Below are 25,420 nucleotides of genomic sequence, written 5' to 3'. Positions count from 1 at the left end.
GTTTTGTACTTTAACAAACACAATATTTATAAAAAGATAGAAATTTATGAGATTAAAGATTTGTTAACGAATTATGATTTGGTCCATGATTTGTAAATGAACATTAAAAGTAATCGAACGTAAAGCTTTAATCTTTTACAATGCAAGGTATTTTTGCTGTTGGCAAATGACAACTTGAAACTTAGCAGTTGAAAAATCTGATAAATTCTTTTAAGATTATTTTTCTATTATTAATTGTTACTATAACAACTAAGAATAACACACATCGTCAATACACGTCATATAATACTTATTACACATTATATAATAAAAAACACCTATTCCAAATTGTTGTATCAAACAAACTAGTGAGAGTCACCTTTGAAGCGCAAAGGGTTAACTTGCTCTGACCCTTCCACTACTCCGGAATCAATGCATCGAGGTGAACGAGGATCGATAAAATAAAAAGCAACAAACAACACAACAAGTTGCATGAGCGATAACGTAATCGTAATCGATTGGAAAACATTCCATGGAACATTTCCGAATAAGATGTTGCCGTATGGAAGACGTTACGTTCGTTAAATATTCTTATCTCCAGGTGCTGATTCTTTTTTCCTGTTATTACGATACGTTCAAAAGATAACGACGCAGTTTCGACTGCATATGCTTCTCGAAAATTTTGCTATTAACCATTATGTTAATTCTGTTCATTATTTTATTAAACCGTGAACGAATGATTATTATAGAAAAATTACTGATAACGATAATTGGATGATTGTCAATAGAACGGTACGCGCTCATTCACAAACTGTGTTGTACCGTGACACGTGCTTCCCGCGTGTTCTTCTGTTACGTGTACTGAATATTATCGCGATCGTCGCCGTTACTTCCTCGATTTGCAGACACAGTAAAAGTCGTGGAAAAACACGAACTTCGTCATTAGTGACATTGATTGTTATTCGGGAAATCGTTCCTTTGTTGCTCGCTGATTTTTTAACGCATTGCTGTATCATAGACTCATTAATTTTTTACCTTCAAGATCACCTTCAGGATCACTGAATCCCCAAATCCCTATATGTATACCCAAATTCATAAATATGTAGATTCCTAAATTATGAGTTACTACATGTCCACATATCTGCATCCTTAGGTACCTATATATCCACATCTCTGCATCCTTAGATATCTACATATACAGGTCCCTAAATTCCAGGAATCCTATATTTCCAAATGCCTAAACCTTGAATCTCTACATTTCCAAATTCTTACATACCTAAATTTCTGAATCCCCAAATCTCTATATCCTGAATCCCATCATACCTAAATCTCTAAATCTCCAGATCCCTACATACCCAAATCTGTACATCCTTAAATCTCTACATCTCCAAATCCCTAAATACCCAAATCTCTAAATCTCTACATCTCCAAATCCCCAAACACCCAAATCCCTAAATCCCTAAATCCCTAAATCTCCAAATACCTAAACCTTCAAATCCCTAAATACCCAAATCTCTAAATATCCAAATCCCTAAATACTCAAATCTCTAAATATCCAAATCTCGAAATACCCAAATCCCTAAATTTCCAGATCTAGAAATCCCTATTTCTCTAAATTCCCAATTGCTTGCACCCCCAAATTCCTAAAACCCCAAACCCCAAAAACCCTCTGTCCCTAAATCCCCCAGTCCTTAAATCCTCAAATTTCCCAAATTCTCAAATCCCCAAATTCTTAAATCGAACCCCACAACTTCCATTTCCAAAAACCTCAGATCTCAAATTCTGAAGTCTCGTCATCTCTAAATGTCATCCAAGCGTAACTATTGATACACATTACGTAGTGCACACTGAAATCATGACACTCTTGCAAAACTGTCCCGTGATAATTATAGCATGCATCAATTTTATAGCTTCCGTGTAGTCGCAATAATAGTATTGTCACTATTCCCACGTGTTACCGTGTGATTCATTGCTCTTAACATATGGTGAACTCAGTGCATGCAAAATATCGAAAGGAAACGATATTTCATGTTATGTCATCAATACACAAATTATATTATACTTACGAAGCTTTTGTTTCGAGGAATTACCAGACATGGTATAGAATATCGCTACTGCGAAAGAAACTGTATTTTCGAGTAAGATTACAAACTCCAAGGCATGATTTCCAAGGATTATGGCTACAGTTTTTGTAATCTGGAATGTGCATTTTGCTTCAATGTTAAACGGAAGAATATCTTTGCTCGTTTAATTGAAGGCCATTCGTGGCCCATTTTGTATTGAAACGGGAATAATAATGCCGTACAAAGACGTACAAGTTTCATTGAAACCACTGTTGTTACGTCAATCGTTGCGAATATGTTAAAGAAGGACAAGTTCTTGCGTTATCGAGGAACTACTTACTTGACGAGAAAATGCACGTGTATGAAGTTGCTACGGTTTGACCTAGTATAGACGCGAACAACGAACTAAAAGGTTCAAGTCCCTTTTGTCGAGACTCGTTGAATGATAGCCAAATTTCTAATTATGTCACGCCAATGCCGTCATAAACGAACCCATTCACTCGCGAATTCATATATTGAATCGGATGAATATGGAACAAGGGCGGAACAAATCGTGGTGATCCGCGGTATTGATTAACTTCTTTGGGAAGCACCTTTCATTTTTAAATTTTTTAATTTTAAACTTTAGAGTGGTTGAAGTTATTGATAAGGCTTTGATGTGTATTTTCAGATTTCAAAATTTTTTATATTTTGAAGTTGGTTGGTTCGTTTTGAAGATCTTCAACTTATATTTCTAAATCCTTACAGTTTTTAATTTTCAAGTTTTGGAATTTCTTAAATATCAAGTTTCTGGATCTCTAAATCAGTGATGATGGCATTATAAAATCTAAAAATGTTCATGTTCTCCAATCTCTAAATACGCAACTTCTCAAATTTATAAATTCTTAGTTCACCAAATCTACATATGTCCACATATTGGACTCCTCGAGGGTACAAATCCTCAACTCCCCAAATCTTCATATTTCCAAATATCTAAGTCCTCAGATCTACAAATCCTGAAATCCTGAGGTGCCCACATCTCTAAATACCCAACTCCACAAATGCCCGCATCTCCAAATACCCAACTCTCCAAATGTCCACACCTCTAAATACCCAACTCCCCAAGTGTCCACATTTCCAAATACCCAACTCCCCAAGTGTCCACATCTCCAAATACCCAACTCCCCAAGTGTCCACATCTCCAAATACCCAACTCTCCAAATGTCCACATCTCCAAATACCCAACTCCCCAAATGTCCACATCTCCAAATACCCAACTCCCCAAGTGTCCACATCTCCAAATACCCAACTCCCCAAATGCCCACATCTCCAAATACCCAACTCCTCAAAACTACATATCTTCAAATCCCCAAATCCCCAAGTACCCAACTCCTCAAAATTACATATCTCTAAATTTCGAAATCTCCAAATCCCCAACTGACCAAATCTCCAAACCCTCTAATTTGAACCTTAACTCCAACATACCACCAAAAATCCAAGCTATTAATGTCTATCTCAATATCCCTAAATAATTGAAAATTTTGAACAATTAAAAATAGTGAAATCCGAGACGACAATCGACACTATCACCGATGTATTTGTAGTTATGTAAATATAATCGTCCATGCTGCGGCAAACCGTTACGGAAAGTTGATCGAAGACGTCTTTCAATATTATCCTCGTCTTCTTATCACTCGATATGTCGATGACAGGCGCTCGGTGAACTTTTATATTTACGCTGGGGATGTTTTTTTCATATACTTGCTCGCTATCTTTATTATTATTGTATAGATGACAAGCGGTCGTTTGTACGATAAAACTCTTTATTTCTCTTATTGATTCCGGAATAATTGGCTGGCAACGTATTTGCAGCGTTATTGATAGACATGTCAACCGAATATGTTGTAAGCAGATTCGAATCTGATTACACAATTTCGAGCTCGTGAATAATGCGGGATTAAAATATTGACACTGATAACATTGCAATGTGTAATCGTATCCAAATTTGGAATTAAATATTTTTTAATCAAAGTATCGTTTTAATCTTTCAATCAAAGTATCACTTTAATTTTTTAATAAAAATTTTAAGCTTTCAATCAAAGTATCGTTTTATTTTTTTGATTGAAGTATCGTTTTAATTTTTTAATCGAAGTATCGTTTTAATCTTTCAATCAAAGTATCACTTTAATCTTTCAATCATAATATCATTTTAAGCTCGCATCAAATTAAATTCGGTAATCGTTTGATCTGTTAATTAAAATATCATTCGATCGCTTGGTATAATGTAGGTTGAACTCTGTATGTTAAATAACGTATATCAAGCTACAAATGTAAAATAATATAATCACAAAAAATGAGAGAACATGAATTGCTAGTCTAGTAAGTTGGTAGCTGTGCCAATAACAGCTGCATTACTTCCGACTGTCAACTTGTCAGACGCACAGGATATCTGGTTTCAATTTGGACAGAAGTATTTGTATACTCACAACTTTTGTAACTTAAGACTATTTAACATTTACTACTTAATTTTCTTTTTTATTTTTTATCGTTTTCAAGCAATTGTCTACGAGATATAAAACTTAGGAGTGCACTATGTTTGTCGTCACTTTTGGATTAATTTTTTGTCATTCTTGCTTTGCTGTAAGCTGATATACAAACAGCAATTCTGAAGATAAAAGCTTGACGAGATTTGAACGACTCCATGTTTAATTCTTTGCGAAATTTCTCTTCCATTTCTTTTTTGCAAAGATAATAATTATTATTATTATCTTCCTACAGCGCTGGTGGCCTTGTGACTGCTGTTGCACCGGTGGTTATCAGCGGAAATGGAGTCTGGGTCGGATGGCCAGGAATGCACATGGAAAATCCTGATGAGCCAATTCCTGAATCTGATCCTAACGATCGCACACCGACAGCCGGTCTTCTATCTCGTAAGGTAAGATGTCTTCCTTTCATATTGTAATCGCCATTTATTTCCTTCCCAAGATCAATGAGGACGTTCAAAACTAATATCTTTATACAAATTGATCAATCAACTTAAATTAAAATTTTAACCAAATCAATGAATTTATGAATTTTAACCAAACCATGAATTTAGTATCTGATCAATGCTAGAATTGAACTACTTTTCATTTCATTTTTATGTGCAATATGAAAATTATTTAAAAATAAGTAGGTTAAGCATATCGAGACACTTCATGTGGATTCATATAAAAATACTAAGTTAAATTAAATAAATATTATTCTTGTGAATTTGTATTTTTGCTGTCATATATCTATAAATTCAAACATTTGATTAGTTTTTTAATTCAACAAGAAAATACTATTTTTATCATTCGTTCCTTAAATTCATCACATCGTTCGAAATAAAAGCTCAAAGCGATAATCATTGTATAATTCTCCGTCGCAAAAAGACGCAACAGCTTATTGTCGTAGTTATGAAAAAATCGTAGAAAGATAAACTTTGGTAAAACATTTAACCCATCTCCCCATTATTGTCTTATCTTCAACCAAACAAAAGATATGTCCTATTCCAATCCCGTGTGACTCACCCTGTACAAAGAATACGTGTTTTAACGATATCATTAACTTTGCATTATTTTACATCAACACTTTATACGTCCGGCAATTTATTGAACAAAATCGAACTGTTGGTCGTTGCTTTAATTAAATATCTGCTCCGGTAATTAAGGGTTAATGATGGTTCTATTAATGTGACACGCTACAGGTTGCAATAGATTTTAGTTAGCTTCTATTTCCCTTCTAGGTTGCTATATTAATCATGTTCTGTTATAATATCTCGATGGAAAATATTTTTATCATCCATTTATATATAAATTTGTTATTTATTTTTTAAGTAGTAATTTTTGATGTACTACATTTTTTAAAGAAGTTGCAGTTGGTGAGAGAGAGCACCTTTGTCATGTAATATTTTTTGTTATCACTTTTATCTGATTTTTATATTTGAACTGTGGATATGTCTGTAACATATCTAACACATTTATCTATAACATTTAACATCTATAAAATTTAAATTATATGTTTCTGTAATATTTAATCTATGTATGTGTGTACATATAACATTTAGACTATGTGTGTATATTTTTTTATTTAAACACTCTGTCGAGAAAATTGTTAAAAATTAACTTGTACTTAATTGATCACAAAATAAGAGAAATATGAAAATTCAGTATCATTGCACAATCAACAGAAATGCCATCATAATATTTGTGAACGACGTTGTACGACCACTTTCACTGTATAATAAACATTTGAATTCGCGAAAATTTCGTGTCGGCGAATCACCGCTGGCTGCGGGACCAGTTTATTTTCGTGCACGATACTCGAATACGTAGGAAATTCGCTAAATATAATTCGACCGTTCGCCCACGGTCGTTTCAATTGACAATTGTGATGGTATTTTATTATATCGTTGGTAGTCGATAATTTAATTTATGACTAAATTCCAATATACGTCGGTTATAACAGCGAATTCCAGTTTCCGAGAAATTATTTTCCGACGATCATTCTATGATAACCTACTTTCACAGAACCTTAATCGATCTCGTAAATTTCCTTGGAAAATCGCATCACTTACAGGCTTAATTCCATTTCACAACGATCAAACTTGCCTTCTTGGGAAACGTAAGCGTATTATATTCGAAAGTATAAGTTTTTAAAGTATATCGAGTGCTTTCAAATGTAATTGTATCTATTTAAGATGTACGAACAGGAAGTATGAACTGACGTTTAAATTTAGCGTACTTTGTTGAATTCTAAATCAGTGTCTCATCAGATAATTAGATAAAACGTCTTGGGTTACAATTTTCCAGAATTTTGTTATTTTAGAGTACTTACGAATTTAGGTGACATCGTCATGTCACTTGTCAGACATTCAAAAATTCGCGCCATGTGGTGGCTCATGGGAATCTACAAAGAACTCCTATTTACTTATAGTGAAATTTAACAATAATTCTAGAGATAAATACTTTATTATTAACCTATAATTAATAACTAATTTGTAACTGAATAATTCATCATTTATTTCAAATATAACTTAAGAGTAATATTCTACAGATCAATACTTTATCGCTAACTAATTAACTTATAACTAATCTAGCATTTACTTCAAACGTAATTTAACAGTAACATTCTGATCAATATTTTATTACAAACCTATAATTAATAATTAATCTATAATAATCTAACATTTATTTCAAATTCAATAATTGTCTAGAGATCAATAATTTATTACAAACCTATAATTAATAATTAATCTACAACCAAACAATCTAGAATTAATTAATTCATTCATTTAAAATAAATTCCATCAGAAATTTATGGAAGTTAAATTTTAAGTAATTTAACAATCTTGCAGAGATCGATACTCTTGTTATTTTAGTACAGACAATTAAAAATGTCCAGATTCTCAAAAATCAGTGTCCGAACAAGTGGTTCTAATCTCGAGCCATGAACGTCCATGGTGTAATTAGATAAAACTTTATCAGAAACCGAATAACTGCTTTATACAAGTACGTCGAGAGCAAGATAAGAGAACAAACGTTTCGCGACGTTCTGAAACGTTTTCAAACGTTTTCGCGAAAATCGTCGCTTCGATCGGAACACATGGAGCGTGTTCAATAAGCCGTGATTCAGATACATTGTCACGGTCTTGTCGCATGAACGTGGTTCCTCGTCGCGTAACACCCACGCATTGTAGAACGTGCTACTGCGATATTGTGGGTAACACGTTGACCTTCACATTGATAGTTTATTCTAACTTCTTGCATGAATCATTCTTTTCCATCGTGCTAGCTTGTAATGTTCCATTAAGCTCGAGTTACCGAAAAATATTCCGTCTTACGATATCGATCCAACATTCTATGAAGTCCACAGTAGATCACTTAACCGGTTATTTTGCATAACTCAAAAATTATTTTCAAGATTGCAGATATACAAACTACATTTATAACGCTCGCGCGATATCGAGTTAAACGACTTTTTTGATGAATCAATAATTCATTTCTTTTTCTTGAGATATGGAAATGTTTGCAAATATTGTCAGCCATAGATGTATATGATGATACATAGATGTTTGTTTTCAGTATTTGCTTTGTCTCTATTGTTATAGTTGACACTTGTTTTTGTCTGTCTTTAATAAGTTACGTATAAGAATATTTAATCGCCAAGTGTCACGATAAGGAAACTTGTGTACAACTGTGTTTATTATTTATATACAACCATTATAATCTTCGTCACGAGTACATGTTTATCAGATTTTAATCTATGAATTCGTTACGTTGTTACCAACTATACTTAATTGAAATTCAAGGTACACAGTCTATACAAGTTTTAACTCAGTAAATATTTATTCCAGCAGTATTCGTTGTGAGTTTATCAATTTTCAAATTTTGGAATTTGTAAGTGTACAGATGAGTTATTATGAGGTTACATAATCAAGTCTTGCATAGATAGAGTTCGATATCACCTTTTGAACTGCTTTTTTACTTCTAGGGGTCCAAGGTCATGTGATGTGTAATTTGGTGAAACAATAAGTGGCCATATAGCGAGATATCATACTAGCCTTGCAAATAGCCATTTAGTGAATCATCGTATGTTTCATAAAATATTAAATGGATCTATACCATATACAACTTTGATGAAGTAAATGGCCATATAGCGAGATGCTGCCCTAATTTAGCGTGCTAAAGCACTGAAAAATTATGTAAAATTAAAGTACTTAAAATTTGAAAATTATTCAGACCAGAATAATTTGAAAAATAAAGTTACACGTGGCTTTAATCGCGCCATTATTGAAAACCGACCGTGCATGAAACTAAATTGCTACACTGTTTCCGTCAACGTGTCGAAGACGCTCGTCGATTAAAATCGAGTAACAAGAGCAATTGAATCGCTGCATAGACGATCAAATTCGTTGGTTGATTCTCGATTAACTCGATACTCGTGGTCATCACGTCGATTAGCCCGGTCAAATCAAGACGTGAAAACGATTTGTTCGGGTTGAAGTTCAAAGGTGAATGTCGTAAAGAAATATTGCAGCTGTCGGCTGTAATCGCGGTATATCTCTTCGTAATTGTTGCTTCCTACTTTTAATCAACGTTGATTCTATAGATACGATCGTTCCGGGGACAAATTGAAATATCTCTCTAAGCTTTATACCGTTTTAAAATATGTAATCTTCTTCATACACGATGGCGCTCGGTCTGTCCAATTTCTGATTTCTGTTATCTTGATTAAACTTTTTTTTTATGTAGTTATCGTTTAATGATTAATGCGTTTGGACAGATGGTTATGTCGATAACTTCTGATTCACGAAATTAATTACATAGCAGATATCTTTGGTGATTTCTGTTAATCCCAGTTGTGGTTTTAATAATTTTATTTGAGGACGAAATTTTTAATTTTTTCTTTGCGAAATAGTTCCAAAACACTTCAAGATTTCGCCCAAAAGATTTAAATATTTCAACCAAGATTTCCCTCAAACACCCAAATGTCTCTATATCTCAAAATACCCCAAAGTAGCAAACTTTGGACTCCAAATGAAGAAAGAACGCGATCCTTTTAAAAATTGCTATCAAAGTTGAAACCCGAACAGATTCACCGTTTCCGCAAGATGAAACTCTTTCTCGTTATTTCGCAGAGTGATACGCTCGGTTTAAAACGGAGATGCTGTCGTGACTGGAAATGTTCTAGGAAAATGATACTGGAAGAAAAAGGAACTGGTAAAGAAGGAGATCGAACGGTAGAAGGGGACGGTGTTTACGTATCAATGATAACGATGCTGCGGTGGTTTCTCTGAAACACAGATAGAATATCTTGTTTTCGTCCCAAATAACGTTTAGAAAGAAGTTGCTCGAATAGGATACTTTTTGTGATCCTTCATTTCGATAGTAATTGAAACCCAATGAAATTACCTGGACGAGGTAAAATGTTACATAAACCTCTGTAACCGCGAAAATTGATTTGCTGCGTTTTTCATTCGATTGTATTATGTAACGATCGATTAAAACATACTTTGCGAATAATGGATCAGAAGCTTCAGTAAGAAGTGACACTAGGAGGTTTATGTCATTTATGATAAATTTCACTGAAAATCTTTGTCATGTAACATTTATTGCATAGACGTTCATTTCATGTAAGCACCTTCTGTATGTTCATATTTAATTTCCTATGTAATTTTCATTTTTTTTTAAATTTAATTCTCTTGTGTGAGTTCTTCGTTTTCTTACAGTTCCATATTTTTTAATAATTCTTTAATATTTGTCGTTGAATCTGAATAATATTTATGTTTGGACCAGGTTAGCATTTTTGGTATCACTCTAGTAACTCACATCTAAAATTTGTAACAAATGTTCTCAAAAGACTGCGAATCTTTGATCAGCACCTTCTTGCATCAATAGCCAGTTGTCCACAAGAGGGACATACATGTACATGTATGTATATGTCACAATTTATTTTTTCGTACATGCATGTTACATATCATACATAATACACATTATTGTTTCTAACAAATATGCTAAAATGAATGATCAATCAACGTAAATTGATTGTCTTCAAACTTATATTGTGTATTGACTGTATTCAAACAAAGAAGCATGAGAAGTTAAAGCCCAAGTTAGGATCAGAATTGCAAAACAATCCCCAATTCTGGAAGCTTCCCATTCGGAAAGTTACTTGATTATTCTTCCGATTAAATTCGTGTAACTTTCCAATCTTTAACCTTTATTTTTCTCAGAAATCGTTAGCACAGCGATAATTTAGACAAATATTGTTTTCTAATCCGGATCAACAAGGTTCACTTTCACTTATCCTATCGGCTTCCATTGGAAACGTTTCTCCCCGATAACTCAAAAAAACATTGTTTTTTCGATCGCAGACGATGAACCTTGATCGGTCGGCGAATATCCGTGTGACCTTATTTGGGGAGTCACGGCGAAGAAAATGTCCGGGAGTTCCTTAAATGGCCGTCGATCAGCACTCGTACGAATGGATCTGAAGCAAAGATCTGGTGTCACGATAATCGTGTCGAGAGGTCGAAACGATGGGTTATCAGTGGCGTGATGACGCTGACGGATTTGCCGGTTTTATCGTTCGCATAGGACTTCTTGTTAGCTTCGATAATGGTCCTTTGATTCATACGGTCTTACGTCAAATTTCGCGCCATGCACGCCCACGCGGAACGCCAGACGCGAATCACGTGCACGATTTCCAGAAATTTCCCGGGACAATGATAAATGCCGACGATCCGATCTGTGTCAGTCTGCTTGGCGGTATTCGAGATAATGTACCCTCGACTTGAAACTTCACCCTGCTGAACTTTAAATCAATTATGTGTTTCATGTATGGATATGGATGTGTACGAGTTTTAGCTCTTTGGCTCTCCCTTCGGTATCGTCTAGGTTTTCACTAGGGTGTTACTGGGTTCTTCCTGTACTCTTCGTATAAGTATTTTAGAATATGCTTAGGTACTTTCTAGCTCTCTAGCTTTCTAGATTTTCAAAGCGTGGGTTTGGAAATTTTAGGGTTTGAAGTTTTGGGGTATTGAGAGTGGAGACTTCAGAACTTTGGGTTTTTTAATTTTGCATCCTTGGAATTTTCAAATGATTGAAATTTGGGATATTGAAACTTTGGAACCTTGAGAGGTGGAACTTTAGAACTTTGGGTTTTTTAATTTTGCGTCCTTGGAATTTTCAAATGATTGAAATTGGGGATATTGGAATTTTGGACCCTTGAGAGTTGGAACTTTAGAACTTTGGGTTTTTTAATTTTGCATCCTTGGAATTTTCAAATGATTGAAATTGGGGATATTGGAAATTTGGAACCTTGAGAGATGGAACTTTAGAACTTTGGGTTTTGCAACTTCGCAACCTTGGAATTTTTTAATTATTAATATTAGAGATATTGAAACTTTGAAACCTTGACAGTTAGAACATTAAAATTTAATTTATGTAATTCTGCAACCTTGTAATTTTTAAATTATTGTTCTTTAAGATGTCAGAACTTGAAGACCTACTAATTTTCAAATGATCAAACTTTATGATTTTAAAGTTTTAAAATTTTACCTTGAAAATGAGTTTCTTCAAAATGTTAACAATTTGAGAATTAGACTTCATTGCCAACAATTAAACAATCACCGTAAAATATAACAAGCACCATATTTCAAACCAACAATGCTCATCGACTGAAGGCATTAAATCCACAATTGCCACAATTAGTATACTATTATACTCCGTTAACGTATTTACGTAAAAGGTGCATAATATACTGGTACATTACCATGCCAGCATTACGCCGTTACTCACAGCATTAAAATACTGTCCGTGTCATTGACGTTAAAATGGAAAATAGCAGTGACCCAGTTAATTTCACGACAGATACATTAGCGACTATCATTTTTATAAACATAATACTTGCATCAATTATAGATGGTAATATGAAAGACCTCGGAGTAAGTGTACATTATCTTGTCCACAAGTTTTTCTTTGTTGCATTCCACCGACCATTAGTGTGTATTGAAGAGAAACAAAGGAGTGGCTTGATACGGTCGTTGTTTTAACACTGGTCGTAATCTTGATGAGTACTTAATCAATTAGGGGTAAACCTGTCGTATTAGTTTGTGCAGTGCTGGATGAAAAACCTTGGGAACCCTGGAAACTTCAAAGGGTTTGAGGTCTTTTTATTTTGGGAAATGGAGATTTATGGACTTGGGGATTTAGGTTTTTGGGAATTTTAGTAATTTGGGGGTTAGAGATTGGGGAATTTGAGAATTGGGGGTTTGGGAATTGGGGAATTTGAGAATTAGGGGTTTGGGAATTGGGAATTTGAGAGTTGGGGAATTTGAGAATTGGGGAATTTAAGAGTTGGGAATTTGAGAGTTGGGGAATTAGGGAATTGGGGAATTTAAAAGTTGGGGAATTTGAGAGTTGGGAATTTGAGAGTTGGGGAATTAGGGAATTTGGGAATTTGAGAATTGGGGAATTAGGGAATTGGGGAATTTGAGAGTTGGAAATTTCAGAGTTGGGAATTTGAGAATTGGGGAATTTAAGAGTTGGGAATTTGAGAGTTGGGGAATTAGGGAATTGGGGAATGTAAGAGTTGGGGAATTAGGGAATTGGGGAATTTGAGAATTGGGGAATTTGAGAATTGGGGAATTTGAGAATTGGGGAATTAGGGAATTGGGGAATTTGAGAGTTGGAAATTTGAGAGTTGGGAATTTGAGAATTGGGGAATTTGAAAGTTGGGGAATTTGAGCGTTGGGGAATTTGAGAGTTGGGCAATTAGAGAGTTGGGGAATTTGAGAATGGGAAAGTTTCAGAATTTAGTGATTTGAGAAATTAAGAATTTGTGAATCTGGCTATTTCAGAATTCAGGAGTTTGAGAATTAGGAGACCAGTAAATTTAACAATTAAAGAATTTTGCAAGCCTAAAATTTTAAAAACCTTGACTTCTAAATTTTTTTAAGATTAAGTGCCTATTTCGTCCATTGATCAAACATCATATCACAGACATATGTATCTCGTGTTCCATACTAAACACTCGTAATACTTTTAAATTTTCATTTACCCCTTAAATCGTAAAAAGGTCAAAGTTGAAGTACCTGAACGAACAAAATAACAGGAATCAGAAGTGTACAGCAAAGCTCGTATTCCGCGAAGGATTGCTATTACAACAAAGAGATATCCGTAAATTAACAAGTACGAGCTTGACCCATTTCAGGCAACTCGTTTCGCGAATAAATCGAATACAAACAAGGGATTGAAATGTTCGAGTATATCGGATATTTAACAATTTCTAACACCTCTTTCAGTCTAATTAATACTGTATTTAATTATTATGAATAGCTAACAACCACATTATTTGATACTTTGGCTATTAAATATCGGTATCGAAATTAATAATAATTACACGTTATTATTTATTGATACTTAATTGAAACCTAATGGATTGGAAATTTATTTGCATCTAAAATATTAATATCACTTAGCAGCTAATTGCTGACCGAATATTAATTAATAATCCTGCTATTATTAATGATTCATCAGCAATTTAATTTAAACAATAAAATCGAATCTTGTGACGAATATACATATGCGTGTAATTACGAAACTTCACATATCCTTCGGAACTTGATCTGTTCGACCTGTTCCGATAAATATTCGCGGACGTTGTCCGTTTCGAGCTCTCGAATCGACGTGGCAACACCACTCGCGAATCTTGTAAATAAGATCGCGCTCGTCGTCCAGATAGAGGCTAGATCACGCGGTAATCGTTTCGTTAAACAACATGTTTTGAATAAAAGAGAAGGAGCAAAAGGGGGTGGTACGCATTCTTTGTCTCTTCGTCTTGCCCTCCTCTCTATCGTCCAATTGTAACGAGCGCGGGTGTGTGCACGCTTCTCTCGTCGTCTCTCGGCCGTGATAACGGATAATTAAAATGTTTTCGATCGTTCCGTTCGTTTTTTAACGCCGCATCGTCTCTGAATTGTTTACGATCGTCGAGCGTAGGCGAAACGAAGTCGTCTTTTTTCAAATGCCTGACCCCTGTCGCGTTGCGAAATAATCGCGACTAGCACGGTCTTCTCTTCCAGGATGCTGTTCGTCGAAAATTAACATCGCGGTCTTCATTTAGATAAATCAACAAATCTTGAAAATCGCCAGTTCAAGATATACGCTTTTATTAGTATAAGACACACTAGGATAAATGGAACTAGGGATATAGCGATATGGGGTTTAGTGATGTCACGATGGAAGTAGTAATTTAGGGAGATGGGAATATGGTGACGTTGGGATTTAGGGATCTAGGAATTTTGCTATCTAGGGATTATTGGGTTCTTGAAAATTTGTGATGCAAAATTTTAAGATTTAAAAAGGTTTGAGTTTAGGGATTTTTTGAATCTAAGGATTTTTGGGTTTAGTAATTTTGGGGTCTAGATAATTTGTGGCGTAGGAATTTTAAGATTTAGAAATATTCGAATCTAGGGATTTTCAGCTTTAGAAAATTTGTAATGCAGGAATTTCAAGATTTATAAAATTTCGAATCTAAGGATTTTTCAAATCTAGGGATTTTTTGGAATTAGGAATTTTTAGTATAGTAATTATTGACCCTATAGAATTTGTGATGCAGGAATGTCAAAATCTGAAAATTTTCGAATCTAGGGATTTTTGGAATTTAAGGATATTTGGAACTAAGGATTTTGGAGTCTAGGGATTTTTGGATGTAAATAGTTTATACTATAGAAATTTTTTGATTTAGTGATTTTGAAATTTAAGCTGCATTCTAGGATATTTCTGATATAGAAATTAAGATCTGGGGATATTAAAATATTGAGATTGGAAATTGTCTTGACACAATAAACTCAAGTGTATATTTTGCTTGTATCTAGTAAAAAATAATAAATTAAAAGTGTAAATTTGAAAGTTATAATTAGTTTGTGTTTCTAACTTGATCGACACAGTGAAAATATCCATATGTAGTAAGACCATATGTGATCCATATGTAGACACAGTGTAATTGCAATTGTTTTATTTCATTTTTCAACATAAACTTCCTAATTACCACCTAGTGAAATTAATAAAACACTAATACTACATTGTTGTTCAACCTATTTTCTTTCGGTTAATATTGAGCTAGTGGATCATCGATAATCTAAACGCGCTGGCAGTGACAGTCTGTTTTCACTGCGGCGACAGTAGAATTAGTCGTGTCTGGCACGACACAGTCTACAAATTCAACGAAACACGAAATTCTAAGACGTTTAAAATTTTCTTCCTTTCCTTCCCGTTTCAATTAAGTCGCTAAATTAAATTCACACCGTCCTGACAACCTTGCCAACGTTGCAATTATCGTATGAAAATTAAAATTACTAGAATGTCACAGAATATTAAGGGCAAGAAATTAACAATCTCTTGTGTTACATTACTATCGAAGAATATCAAATAACGGAGATAATATTTAATATCCATTATCTAACTACAAAGCCCCTTTTATCGCTAAAAGAACTTGCAATTAGCTGATGCACAAAAGGAATACAGCTTTGAAATGTGATGAAAATACTTGTTCTGAATAGCAGCGGGAAAATGTAGATTTACAGACGTCTTTACATGCTTTTTAAAATACACGCTTATAACTGTTGCCACTTTAGATATCGATCAATAAAACGGACATGATTGAGGTATTAATTCCACTCTGCACAATAATAAATTAAAATTATAATTATTACAAAGAAACTTTGTATGTAAATACGACTTTGACCTGCAGGTGTTTCGTTATTCGAAAATTTATCGATTCGAATAATGAAATTCTATTGTATTTACAATTCCATAACACGGTGCATAAAAAGCGATCGCTCAAGGTTGCACACAATGCGTTAAATGCAAACGAATCACCCAGATTCGATTGCGTCTGATCGATTCATGGAACTCGGAGACTGTAACAATGCTCTAACGAATACAGAACCTGTGTTCGATCGTAGCCTTCTAAAACATTGATACTCGTTTTCGTGTCAACGGTTTTGACCAACATATCAAAAGAAAAAAGAATAATTACACGCACGAACTCGTTTGTCGGAGCTTTGTTGCTTTCTCTCGACCGTTTTTGTTTTCGTTCGTTTTTACCCGCCAACTTTTGAATTCGTCTGACGCGTATCAATCGTTCTTTACAAATGCCTTTCCCCTAAGAAAAACACGATGATTAAACGTAATTGTTCGTTGGATAATGTTGAGTAATTAATTGTTTGGTTATGAAGTGTCATCGTTACAAACACCCAGGAACGTTAATTGCATGAGATTACTTTTTCTATTCGACTAAAAAATCACATTATATCGAATGATACTCATTGTAAGAAAATGTGTGCTGTTGATGGATGGAATGATTAATTGCAATTAATATGACAGGAGATGTAATTACGGAGGAATTAAACAGAATCACAAATTCTTGCAATAATAAATATCGTTAGGGAATCTGAGCGTTAGATAGAGGAATTGGAAGATGTAGGTTATGAAGATTTAGTTTAGAGGATTTCGTAAGGATAGCTGTGGGGATCTGGTTATGCAGATATCTGAGGAAGAAGGAATCTAGAAATGTAGGAATGTAGGAACTTAAGAATGTAGTGAACGAAAGTCGTAGGAATATGGAGATGTGGACATCTGGGAATGTCGGTATTCGGGGTGTGAAGATCTGGGAACGTAGATATCTGACGACGTAGATAAGGAACGTAAGAATATAGAAGTATTGGAGACTGAGGTATATAAAGGAGATGGATATATGAGGATAGAGGTCTGTGGATGTGGAGATTTGGGGATGTGGAGAACTGGGAACGTAGGTGTCCAGAAACGTAGGCATCTAGGAGCATAGGTGTCTAAGGATGTAGGTATCTCGGGACGTAGGTATCTATGAAGGTAGATATCTGCGAACGTAGGTATCTATGAAGGTAGATATGTTAGGACGTAGGCATCTATGAAGGTAGATATCTTAGGACGTAGGTATCTATGAAGGTTGATGTCTAGAGACGTGGGTATTTATGAAGGTAGATATCTAGGGACGTGGGTATCTATAAAGGTAGATATCTAGGGACGTGAGTATCTATGAAGGTAGATATCTAGGGACGTGGGTATCTATAAAGGTAGATATCTGTGAATGTAGGTATCTATGAAGGTAGATATCTGCGAACGTAGGTATCTATGAAGGTAGATATCTGCGAACGTAGGTATCTATGAAGGTAGATATCTGCGAACGTAGGTATCTATGAAGGTTGATATTTAGGGACGTGAATATTTATGAAGGTAGATATCTAGGGGCGTGGGTATCTATGAAGGTAGATATCTAGGGACGTAGGTATCTATGAAGGTAGATATCTTAGAATGTAGGTACCTATGGATGTGGGTATGTAGTAGTGTGAGTATCTGTGGATATGGGTACCTAGGGACGTAGGCATCTATGGACGTAGGTGTTTAAAACGTAGGTGTCTGAAGACGTAGAAACCTATGGAAATAGGTATTCAAGGACGCAGAATATAGAGTACCTAAGAATATAGAAGTATAGAGACATGTGAGCTTAGAACCGTAGTGATCTACCTATGAAAAGATATGAGTATGTATGAACATATTAAGGTGTGATGAGGACCTAGAACCATAGGTATCTATTAACACTGAACATCAGAACATACCGATCTCCAATTAAAAAACCTAAGAACTTACGTTTATATAATACGGTTTACGACACACACATTTCACTTTCATAGTAGCTGTAGATGTTCGATTATAACAATTATCTCGGTGCAGACATATCATCAAAGTTATAATAACGTTGAAACTGCTATCAGGCATCGTATTCGTAAACGCTCATGAAAGAGATCATCTCGAAAAAATCGACCGCTCCTGACCTTACGTATAAATAAAGCAATCGATGTAATTGCAGAAACATTGCAAAATCGCTTGTTTCTATTTAGCGTCTCTTAATTAAGACACATCTGATCCTCCCTCTGATGATTGTGTCTGCCACGAGGAGACATTAATAATTATCTCATTAGCGATTGTTGGCCGCTTGCGTCAATCGACGATCGGAGGACGTGTTTTCACCCGTTCGGGTACAATAAAGGAAGCAAAAAGAAAAACAACGTCGTGTAGGATAACGATGAAAGTTAACAAGAAACGTTGAAAGCGTCACGTATCCACCAGCAATAATACTTTATCGACTTCTGGGTCGAACTTTTTATGCACTTCCGATTGCCGTCAACGCGTGCATCCATCATCCTTATCCCCGTTTCTTCAACTTCTTTTTTTTTCTTCGATCGCGGTTGTATGCTCGATTCTAACGCAATTTGGAACGGTACTCTTTTATGTTGGAATCGATCCACGAGTTACGCTCGTTCGACCGCCATAAAAAAAGGCTGTTACTATGTATTTGTCTGACGCGCTCACTGTACGGTTATTTATAACAATCGGTATCTGTGATTTAAGGTACAATAAAAATAGGAAGCTGAGCGTGGAACAAATGATAACGAAAACTATAAATACACTCGGTTGCATTCAATGTTACAGAGAAGGAAATGAGGATAGTCGTTTCTTAATTAAGAAACGTCCCGAGGGAAATAGCTTTTCATTGATATTATTCTTAAGAAGTCTGAAAAGAGATTGGTCGGGTTAGGTTAGCTTCGTGTTACATCATACTTAGGTTAGGATTACGTTAAGATTAGATTTGATTAACTTAGATTACGTTATACTATTACGTCAGATCATAGAATTGAAGTTAAAGTTAGTTCGATTAAATCAGATTGAGTTAAGGTTACAATTATATTAGGTTAAATTAGTGTTCACTTATAGTTGCTGTAGGATTATGGCTGGTTATGTTAGGTTAAATCGGATTAGGTTACATGATTTTAAGTCAGGTTGCATTAGGTTGAATCTCATGGCTTACCATATGTGTACATGGAACAATTTCATATACAATCATCGAATTTTTTATGAATGTTGATATAAAGGAAATTTTATATCTCTTATATTTTGACTATAGAAGTGTGGAGTTTATAAACTAAAGGGAGTACAATGTTTGTTATCCAGGTTGTGGCAGTGCACGTCGAGCCGACTGTCTTCGACTCGTACTACAATGGATGTTGCAATGGGACATTTTGGCCGCTGTTCCACTCTATGCCCGATCGTGCGACATTTATCGCGGACCATTGGCGTGCATATTCCTCCGTTAACGAGAAATTCGCTGCCAAAACGGTAAGCGCCATAATCAGATCACCAGTTACAATAAAAAATTAGATAAACCAAATCACCGATTTTAACGAACAATAGTCAAGTTCGAACATCACATTTATCGAGTAGGAAATGAACCTAGAGGATCAGTCCATAGTGAGCGAGATTGCGAATGTGTTTCTGCTATTTAGGTTGGAGCTCTCGAACAGATCCACAAGGAACAAGCAAATCAATCGAATGGCACTCCGTTGGTTTGGATACACGACTATCATTTAATGTTAGCCGCGAACTGGATTCGACAAGCAGCAGATGAGAAACAATTGAAGTTAAAGTTAGGGTTCTTCCTTCATATTCCTTTCCCTCCATGGGACATATTCAGACTGTTCCCTTGGGCCGACGAGATTCTTCAGGGTATGCTCGGTAAGTAAGCTTTTTCAATTTCCAAATCTTCAAATTTCTTCTTCCACCCTAATCATGTAAAGTTAGTTCTTCTAATCAAAATAAATATTATTTCAGGGTGCGATATGGTCGGATTCCACATTCAGGACTACTGCCTAAACTTCGTTGACTGTTGTCAAAGGTGTCTAGGTTGCAGAGTGGATCGTAAGAATCTGTTAGTGGAACACGGTGGAAGAACCGTGCGCGTACGACCGCTTCCCATTGGTATTCCGTTCGACAGATTCGTCTCGCTGGCCGAGACTGCCAACAAGGTCATGTCGACTAATCAGAAAATCGTGTTGGGCGTTGATCGTCTCGACTACACTAAAGGTTTGGTCCACAGACTGAAAGCATTCGAGATGTTGCTGGAAAAACACCCGCAGCATCGCGAACAGGTAATTCAATTCTCCGTTAAATGGTTCATTATTAAACCACTTAAGGCTTCCATGAATTGCGTTGTCATATTTAACGTAGTCCGTTGATCGATCGATTGTATTGGCTATCAGGTCACCATGCTGCAAATTGCTGTACCGTCGCGAACAGACGTGCGCGAATATCAGGACCTGAAGCTGGAAATGGATCAACTGATCGGTCGCATAAACGGTCGGTTCACAACGCCTAATTGGTCTCCTATTCGCTACATTTACGGTTGCGTAAGTCAGGATGAGTTGGCAGCGTTCTACAGGGATGCTGCGGTTGCTCTCGTTACACCCCTCAGGGACGGAATGAACCTGGTGGCTAAAGAGTTTGTTGCGTGTCAAATTAACACTCCACCAGGCGTACTGATAGTTTCACCATTCGCTGGAGCCGGAGAAATGATGCACGAAGCATTGATCTGCAATCCTTACGAAATTGATGAAGCTGCAGAGGTTATTCACAGGTAATTTGCAAACTTGCATCCTAATTCTTCTTGATGCATTTTACATTCTTGTAACGTATCTCGAATGGCGGGGACATCATTATCATGTACTTAACCTAGAAAGGAAAATGAGATATTTAATGCGAAAAACGTTTCAGAGCGCTTACTATGCCGGAAGACGAGCGCACGTTAAGAATGAATCATCTAAGACGCCGCGAAAGAATTTACGATGTCAATTACTGGATGAAATCCTTCCTGCAAGTGATGGGTTCTCTCGAAGAACACGACTCTGTAGGGGCTACGACAATGCAACCGGTGACCATGGATGACTTTGACGATTATTTGAGCAAGTATGTATCACTATAGTTCATGAATGTGCATGACTGGGCCCGACCAGAGCATGTGCTTACACACGGTAAATAATGTGCGATGAAAGTATGAGAAGTACGTAACATTACACCTATGTTCCTTTGTTGATTAGGAATTAATCACACCTTCAATGTATATGTTATAGGCGAACTATTTTACGAAGGATAGTAGACATTTCCTTTCTAAATTCTTAGGGACAAAAAGTGTGGAGCCTCTGTGCGCCACAATCTCTTTGATCAGACTTTATGAAAATATATGTACACTTAGCTTACTAGTTCTCCTTAGGAATAATGTTTGATACAGTTTGCTTATTACATATATTAAATATAAATTGCTGGGGATGCTTGTTAAAGATACAAGTTTAGTAACTGAACGAAATTAAAATGGAATGCTCGTTCGTTCGGAGTGATCAAATTTTGTTCTGTGATGAAATTATTTTTTATAAATTGAGCATGAGTTTGGTACGTCGCAGCGTTGGGAATACCAATTACCTCGTGGATCTTCCTCCGAAAGACATGTCGCGTTACGGTTTTAAAGGGCAAGCAGCTTGAAGAACTGCGCGCGAATTAACATTTATTCTGTCCTTGAAGATTTATCCTATGTGACAGTAAAACGATTCCAATGTATCCGATACGTAACATTACCGAGTATGAAAACCTCAAGATGCACCGTTAACGTGAGACCTTCAGAGTTGGATGATGTTCCTTTGAAGAAAAGTTATTTTTATTTTCGGCTAAAAGAATGCTTTTGGAAGACGGCGGGCCCGCGCGTGCGAATGCGACCTGACTCATGATGAAAGCCGGGTAACGTTCCAGTGATAACACATGTCCCCTAGGTATATCGGCGACAACCATAAGCTGGCTCTGTTGTTGGATTACGATGGTACTCTGGCACCCATCGCAACGCATCCAGATCTGGCTATCTTACCTTTGGAGACGAAGAACGTTTTGCAAAGGTTGTCCAACATGTCGGATGTGTACATTGCAATCATATCTGGTAGAAACGTGAACAACGTCAAGTCCATGGTTGGCATAGAGGGTATCACGTACGCAGGAAACCATGGATTAGAAATTCTCCATCCAGACGGTAGCAAGTTCGTTCATCCAATGCCAGCTGAACTGGAGGAAAAGGTGGCGAATTTGATGCAAGCCCTGCAAGATCAGGTGTGTATCTTTGATTATTCCTTGGATTAATGATCATCTGTGGTCACAAGATTGCAATGTATTTATGTTCATCGGTTGAATACAGCTTTGCAGGGATGGCGCCTGGGTGGAGAACAAGGGTGCATTGTTGACGTTCCACTATCGTGAAACACCGGTGGACGCTCGTACTCAGATGGTCGAGCAAGCAAAGAAAATCATCGCAGACGCAGGTTTCAAGCCCTGTCCAGCACACTGCGCCATCGAGGCGAAACCACCGGTCGAATGGAACAAAGGACGTGCTTCCATTTACATTCTGCGCACAGCTTTCGGTTTGGATTGGAGCGAACGTATCAGGATTATTTATGCTGGTGACGATGTCACAGACGAAGATGCAATGAAGGTATGAAGGTTTTGAAGAAAATTTCTAGACGTAGCAGTAGTCAGAGTGATCGCATAATTTCCTAATTTGTGCTGAATTACGTTTAGGCGCTGAAAGGTATGGCTGCTACCTTTCGCGTGGCGTCTTCGCACATAATTCGTACATCAGCGGAACGACGTTTACCGAGCACCGATTCTGTGCTGACAATGCTGAAATGGGTTGAAAGGCATTTGAGTAAACGCAAGCCTCGCAACAGCACCGACATCCCATCCAGGTTCCGTCGCAGTAGCGCCGGCATCACCATGGAAATGTCGTATATGCCATCGAATGCAACGCTAGAATCCTAGGTAACGCCGTGACACTCTTCGTTACCGTACCGACTGTGTCTCTCACAAACAAGAAATATTATTTGTATGTCACAGACTTAACGATGTACTCGTAGTAGAGTAAAAGCATGCAAGCGAGAGAGAAGAATAAAAAGAAACAAAAGCAAAAGGGAATCTCGTGGTGAATAGGTAAACAAAGTCGTCATTCGAAATTCTATATCCAACACAGAGACGGCGAAAATTGTTATGGAAAAAATAAAAGGAAAGATTAAGCGTCGATAGTTCTTCGTAGAACTATGCGTATTCGAAAGCTTCATTTTCGAGAATGTAACTTCGATCTCTGAGTATAATGATGAGCGGGATTATTGCGAGTAGACTTTGGTAGGAAAAAAAGCCAAATGGAAGAACTGATCTTTTTCATGTGAAATTAAAATCATCCTTTATCAACTGTTCAACTTTTAATAGATGTAATCTCCGGTAACCAGTTCGATGGCTTTAGCCTACACAAAAACACACTTAAACGAAAAAAAAATAATAAAAATGAATATTACATGTGTGATCGCTAAATCTCCGTTACGAGCATCAAGTGTGTGAATATTTTTTCCTTTCTTTTTTTTTATTTCATGTCCAGTAGCGAGCACGGCAGGCTTCCCTAAGGAGAATGGCGATGTAGAGACAGGACCCATCACTTGGTAAATTTTCAAATTTAAAGTGTCAAGTTTATAAATCACCCCAAAATTGATGGCAAATGATGGGAGGGTCTTACTACATTAGTCACTCAAAGGAAGCCTACATTGCATCCGTGTGAACATGATTGTTGAGCTTTCGATAAGATGCGTTTTATTGAAAGCCGTACTAGGTACTTAGCTATGTATAGTTTTTAGGTTCGTGTCGCTCAAAACAGCAGAAGTTGATGTATACGTGTTGCAGTAACTTATCCAAATTTTTTTTATTCGAATATTCTTGATATTTCTAAGGAAATTGTATTGATAAAAATCCGCTCAGCGTGTTCAAAAATGTTCAATTTGTATCTAAAATAAATTTCCTCAACTATTGAACAGCGGAACTGGCTCTTGACTCCATGAATAATTTGATTATAAATTTGTTTTCGTTTTCTATATTTGATACTTCAGATATTACGTTTTCAATGTCTGAATGTATTTCATAATTTTTTAAATTTTCATATCTAATTTTTGTGAGTCATTGACCCAGTTACCGCTATTCAAGAAACGTCTGCGTAGAAAGTTTGAACAATTCTGCGATATTCGCTTTTCATTCAGGTGATTATTTCTATCTGTATCCTTGAAATTGCGTCGCATACATTCGTTATGTTCATTAAGGATTTCATCCGAAACAGAATCATACAACCCTTTTATTTTTTCTTTATAAAAATCCTATTTTCTTCTCGTATTTTTGGAATATGTACATGTACTTTTTTATAACAATTTTCAGCAAATGAAGTTTGCAAGTTATTTCGTTTACATTGTGCGGTTGATAACGAAAGTGGATGAAGAATAGATTATACTTAAAGTTGAATGCACCTTGTCATGTAACATAGCGTTGATTGAGGCGAAACCTTAAACTCAACGAGTAGTGGATTTATATAGCGTTTTTCTTTATTATGTTTTAAACTGTCAGCTGATGGAACTGTCATGTAAAGTACAGTGCCAATTAGAACTCCAGTACTCGATAACAGTAATAAATTATTAATAAACGACGATGATTTAGCGATAAGATACTCGAGAAAATGTACACGAACAATGTACACATACATTTTACACGTGTAAACGCACACACAGGCAATACGAACACATCTCGTCTATACACGTCGAACATATTGTTGTTATCGGTTCAGATTAAAACACATTTGTACCAAACGATACAGATCTGGAAGAAGAAGATATCGAAACAAACATGGACAAATTTTACACGTTTTCTAAATAGAGTAAGTTGTTTAAGAATTTATTGTTCAATGTGTTTATTCCGTGCGGAATGAAGTCGAGTTAAGGGGCTACATAAGTATTTTAAATTTATTCCTTCTGGTTTGAATTTATAATTCAAGTCTTTTGCAATTTTTATAGTTCCTGATGAGGCTGTAATATGTATCTTAAAGACATGTCAAAAAACTTAATGCAATACTATAATTCAAAATTTACATATCTTATCACA

The 25,420-nt window shown here is 36.0% G+C and overlaps 1 protein-coding gene across 3 annotated transcripts in view; it reads left to right on the top strand.

Moving 5' to 3' along the window:
* Positions 1 to 25,212, top strand: part of Tps1 (Trehalose-6-phosphate synthase 1) — a 36,165-nt gene extending 10,953 nt beyond the window's left edge. For 2 of the 3 annotated variants that reach the window (XM_076532061.1, XM_003702367.3), the window contains 9 exons: positions 4,800 to 4,956; positions 19,598 to 19,762; positions 19,930 to 20,158; positions 20,255 to 20,571; positions 20,683 to 21,056; positions 21,194 to 21,385; positions 22,240 to 22,567; positions 22,653 to 22,946; positions 23,033 to 25,212. In XM_076532061.1, coding sequence (XP_076388176.1) covers positions 4,800 to 4,956; positions 19,598 to 19,762; positions 19,930 to 20,158; positions 20,255 to 20,571; positions 20,683 to 21,056; positions 21,194 to 21,385; positions 22,240 to 22,567; positions 22,653 to 22,946; positions 23,033 to 23,272 — 2,296 coding nt within the window. In that variant the 3' untranslated portion in view covers positions 23,273 to 25,212. The remainder of the gene's footprint in view (positions 1 to 4,799; positions 4,957 to 19,597; positions 19,763 to 19,929; positions 20,159 to 20,254; positions 20,572 to 20,682; positions 21,057 to 21,193; positions 21,386 to 22,239; positions 22,568 to 22,652; positions 22,947 to 23,032) is intronic. The other variant, XM_012283203.2, reaches the window with a different exon arrangement.
* The last annotated feature ends 208 nt before the right edge of the window (positions 25,213 to 25,420 follow it).

Source organism: Megachile rotundata, chromosome 5 (assembly GCF_050947335.1).
Source record: "Megachile rotundata isolate GNS110a chromosome 5, iyMegRotu1, whole genome shotgun sequence".
In the NCBI taxonomy this organism is placed as follows: Eukaryota; Metazoa; Arthropoda; class Insecta; order Hymenoptera; family Megachilidae; genus Megachile; species Megachile rotundata.
The sequence above is the reverse complement of the archived record's forward strand: the minus strand, read 5'-3'. Positions and strand labels throughout refer to the sequence as shown.